This window comes from Montipora foliosa, chromosome 5 (assembly GCF_036669935.1).
Source record: "Montipora foliosa isolate CH-2021 chromosome 5, ASM3666993v2, whole genome shotgun sequence".
Taxonomy (NCBI): Eukaryota; Metazoa; Cnidaria; class Anthozoa; order Scleractinia; family Acroporidae; genus Montipora; species Montipora foliosa.
In genome coordinates, this window is record NC_090873.1 from 26,294,657 (window position 1) to 26,299,656 (window position 5,000).

A 5,000-nucleotide genomic window follows, 5' to 3' on the forward strand; every position below is an offset into this window, starting at 1 on the left:
AAAGTTAGGTTCCCAATGTAAGTCCCAAAAGGACATGAAAGAAAGCAAAATATCCTTAGTATTTCTATTTTTTGGACAGGAAACTTGTCAATCACTGATCAAACAGCACATGCCAAAGAAGGTAAGTACGTGTATTGTGTAATATTTTAAGAAACACTTTTAAGAAAGACTCCAACCTCTTCTGCAGACTGGTGGCTTTATCAACTGCCGGTATGCTTTATAGCAGTTTGCCAAAAAAGGGACTGCACTGCAAGGCCCCACTCATTTCTCATTTAATCCCATTAGGTTTCACCCAAATGTCACAAGGTTGAATGTACTGAACTGAAGTGTAATAATGAAAAGGACATTCAGAGAGTACTTGTCAGTTATTTTCATTTGAATTGTCACCCACAGTTGTAAAAACTAAGCAGTATAATAGAGCAGTGTTTTCAGTCATGTGATCAGCAACCAAACAAAAGAAAATGTTTGCATGATTAGTTAGTTAGTCCTCTTCGTCCCGGTGGGACAAATTAAGGCCAGAATTCCCGGAGGATTAGTTAAACGACTTCCGTGAAAACACTCTATAGTGTCTGTAGTCTCTCTGTTGGTTAGCAGGAGTGATCTAACCTGAAATTCGTGGGTTCAATTCCCACCCTGGTCAGAGTTTTTCTCTGTCCTTGTGTGGGCCATTTCCATTAGTAGGGCTAACGCTCATGTGGTCTATATGGGTAGAAAACAAGCACTTCACATTACACTCCAATAGTTAACTCAGTCTATAGCTTGCACTGAAAATTACTTCCAAGAGGCTTTTATGTCAATTGCATACACTAAACCCTTTGACTCCCTGGATTGAATGACACGTAAATTCTCCTCACAGTTTCGATGCCCATGTCAGTCAGGCAGGTATTGAGAATGAAGAATATTATCAGCTTTATAAGAGGTGTGATCTTGACATAACACCAAATTCTCATGACTACCCAACAAAGAAATCCATGGTACTAGTTAGGGGAATTAACGTTTTGACCATGGGAATGAAAAGGTCAAGAATTCCACTGGCATACACAAAATTAGAACCACCTTTTACAACACGATAGGAAGCACCACAGGGAAGTATTAATTGTAACTATACCCATATTATGTGATTCAACCCCCTTACTTATTCTAGGAGAAGAGGAGAAGTTACAGAAACATGTATTACTGGTTTTCCTGGAGAGCAAATGAAGAAAAGGTAACACTGTTTTTGTAAACTTGCTGTTAGAAATTATTTATAACCAAGAAACTTTGGTAATTTATGTTTACGTTGGCAATGTCACTTGGTGGAAAGGGTCCGGTGAAGGTGTCAGCTCAGTCAGACTCTCTCATTTTTTCCCCCTTGCTTCAATCATTTCAGAGTTCTGATGAAGAAAATGAAGACCTTAAAAAAGACAGGCCACGTCTTAGAATAAACAGCAGTAACTCAAGAAAACAGGCCAACGTACAGGAGACAGAGGAAGATGGTAAAACTGAAAACCAAAAGAGTGAAAGACAAAGGAAGATATCTGAATACAACAGCGGCAATGAATCTGATATTCCAAAGAGGAACTACAGGAAGGTTACTCGTCTATCATCTGGCCAAATTGTAAGTCTTATGGGCAGTCCCTACTATTGTTATTGTGCATCTCAAGATACTTGGGTTTTCTATAGGTGGTGCTTATTACTAATACAGGGATATTTTTGCGTGGTTGAAAACTATGCAGAGAAAGCAGAACTCAGCAAGTGCTCTTGGTATCTAAGAAGAAAACTGGGGGTAACCATGCACTTTCAGAGTTAATTAAGCTTCAATTTGGGAAAGATCACCACATATTGCTTTGTACTTGACAGCTTTTTACAAAATTTGGAAAATGCGTGGTTACCACCAATTTTCCTTTGGGTTTCAATAACACTTGTTATTACCACCCTTAATGAAGTTTGTTGGTTCTCGAATGTCCCTCAGAGTTAAAAACCAAAGGGTAGTGAAGCTGGGTCTATGATTGATAGTTTTTGTGGCTCTTTTCTGAGAAGAGTAGACCTAACCATTTGCAGCCGATCTTTCAAACGCAGGACGCTCTCCTTATTTGTTTGAAGGCCCTGAGTGTTGTTTTTGCTGAGACCAAACCCATGACCTCCCTCATGTTAGTCCAATGCCCTGAACCAAGGGAGCCGTTGGTGGTTTTGTCTGTTTAACCTCTTTTCCTCTACTTATATTTGTTAGCATAAAAGGAATATTCATGTTTCAAAATAATATTTTTTTGGTGGGGGAGGGGTGAGGGGGTGCGTTTAAGGTCAATCATGTCTGATATGTTTCTTCCACAGAAAAGCCTAAACTTAAAAGATGGAGCCAATAGCATAACATTTTCTGTAACGACAAAGTACCAGGTCAGTTGAAGCACTGGGTCTGGAGTTCTTGTTGATGAGGAATAAAAGAGCTGTGCAATCGCATAAATGCTTTTTATGGAATTTATAAAATGCTGTGGATCACTATTTATTGTTGTTGCTTTAGGGTACAGCGATGTGCACCGCAACAATTTACATGTGGAACTACGATGATAAAATCGTCATTTCAGATATTGATGGCACCATAACCAAGTAAGCGTGAAGTCAATTCATAGAACTTCCCTTTATATCGCCTCAGCTCATTCCCCCTCTATCACAAATTATTTTACCCAGTTAAGCTTGAGGTCACTTTTGTCGAGGCCCCGGTTGTTGAAACGATGGATATCGCTATCCGCTGGATAAATCACTATCCATTGGATAGCGCAATCGTTTTCGCTATGACTTATCCGCTGGATAGTGATTTATCCGGCGGATAGCGCTATCCATCGTTTCAACAACTAGAGCCAGAAATATACCAAATTAGATGCACACTCAATTTTGACATCCAACACGAAGTGTCCCTTGACACCCAACACGAAGTGCATTTGCAGTTGGTTGAACATCGGGCTGCCATGCGGGAGGTCGTGAGTTCGACTGCGGCCGGACCAACACTCGGGGTCTTTAAATAACTGAGGAGAAAGTGCTGCCTTTGTAATTACACCCGCAAATGGTTAGACTTTCAAGTCTTCTCGGATAAGGACTATAAAGCGTAGGCCCCGTCTCACAAACCTTCAATGTTCATAAAAAACCTGTGGGACGTTAAAGATCCCACACACTAGTCGAAAAGAGTAGGGCATGTAGTTCCCGGTGTTGTGGTGTGACCTTTCCTTCAGCAATGTTGTCGGCTTCTGAATGGACTACTAATCGATGAGACCACATAACAGCTAAACAAAACAAACAGTAGTCAAATTGAAGGAGTCCAAGTGCTGAAACTGGTCTATCCACGAGTGATGTTGAAGTTGGTCAGAAGAGTAAGGGGACAGTTGTGACGCTTACTGAAATCCGCATGCAACAAATTCAGTCCCAAAGATGCCTGCTACCATAGTTAATAGAGGGGAATGGTTATGAAACGCGACAATTTTCTTTGTTGTAGGTTTTTGTTCTCATTTTTGGCCTTGACCGTGCAGAAAACACAATAGTTGTTTACTCCCTACTGAGGAACTAACCAATAGAAAGGTGTTGGTTCCGTAATTCATGCATGGTGTATGAGCGCAAAACAAAAGATTGTGCACGGTCGTGGACTTTCCAACCTAAATCTTGGCATCTTTGTTTGCCGCTTTTGATGTTTGCCGAGCTTCACTTTAAGCAACAGATGCTCGATCCGATTTTTTGTAGATCAGTGAGAAGTACCCATAACCATTACAGCTGATATCAAGAGTTGATCAGGAACACAGACCACTCGGCCGCGCTGCCTGTTTAACGACAGTACATTGACTTATGGAAATCTTTTTTAGGTCGGATGTTTTGGGTCAGATCCTACCTGCTGTTGGACAGGCCTGGGCACAATCGGGAGTGGTATGTATTCCAAGTCAAGGGTTGATGCTCCGTATTTGGAAAACTCTGCTTTATGCTTGGGATTATCGTCAGAATTCTCAAATCATGCATCAAGGCTGACAAGAATTGGAGCAAAATTGAAATTGGCCCTGTTAAACAGTCTCCTATGGCGATAAATTTGACTGTTAATGTGTTTTTCAGCGGTCTTTTATAGCAAATATTTTCACAGAGCACTGTAGGAGTTGACTGTTGGTCAACAAATGATCATTGCACACATACCAAGGAAGTTGCTTAGTGTTTAAAACTGTGATCTTCTTCATTCTCATCTTTGTTATTTCTGTTCAGTTGTTCTTGTGTCAGGAGCTTATTACTTAAAGCGAACAACTGTTACCACTATTGGAGTGATCGTTTTCTCAGATTCATGTCCTCGTTGTTATTTATTATTTAATCTATGCATCTGTGACGTAACTGGAGACATTGAGCATTGATTAGCTAAGAGACGCAAAGCGTGTGTGAAAAGGTGTCCAAATGTAGACAATTTGAGAATACGATGACTCCAAGGAGAGATACTGGAGCTGTGGGCTCCGTGTCGCAAGCTTGGCTTGTGTCTGTAACAATATCACGTTGGTCAATAAATGATAAGATAATGATACTTATCATGACGATGACAATGATGATGACGATAATAGCACCTTGGTAACCCAGGGCTCAGTTGTTCAAAATCCGATTGACGCTAATAACAGATTAAAATTAACCAAGGAGTTTATTTCTGTACTCCCAAATGCTCTTCGACGCTGATATTCGGATAAAATTTACATTAGTAGATGTCGATCTTGAAAAACAAAAATAAGCAAAAGAAACTTTCACCAAAGAGTTGAAAACATGAAACAAACGTTTACACTAACCCTGGATTAAGTTAATCGGCCATCGAACAACCGGGCCCAGTAGTTTACTTTGCAGCCCTAAAAAAATAGAGAACTACTTAGGAAAAGGATGATTCAAAAAAATTAGATAAAGCAAATTGCTTACTCCCTTATACAAAGTCTAAAGAGTTCTTGTGACTGACAAATGATCTATAGTATAATTTTGAGCTAGGATGTTTTTAAATTTGAAGGTGTTTCTGTGTGCGTGGCTTC

At 40.1% G+C, this 5,000-nt stretch overlaps 1 protein-coding gene across 1 annotated transcript in view; it reads left to right on the forward strand.

Moving 5' to 3' along the window:
• LOC138003817 (phosphatidate phosphatase LPIN3-like) overlaps positions 1 to 5,000 on the forward strand; it is a 35,189-nt gene that overhangs the window by 24,968 nt on the left and 5,221 nt on the right. The window contains exons 14-19 of the mRNA XM_068850068.1: positions 80 to 121; positions 1,145 to 1,207; positions 1,370 to 1,597; positions 2,311 to 2,373; positions 2,498 to 2,583; positions 3,825 to 3,885. Of these exons, the coding sequence (XP_068706169.1) occupies positions 80 to 121; positions 1,145 to 1,207; positions 1,370 to 1,597; positions 2,311 to 2,373; positions 2,498 to 2,583; positions 3,825 to 3,885 (543 nt within the window). The remainder of the gene's footprint in view (positions 1 to 79; positions 122 to 1,144; positions 1,208 to 1,369; positions 1,598 to 2,310; positions 2,374 to 2,497; positions 2,584 to 3,824; positions 3,886 to 5,000) is intronic.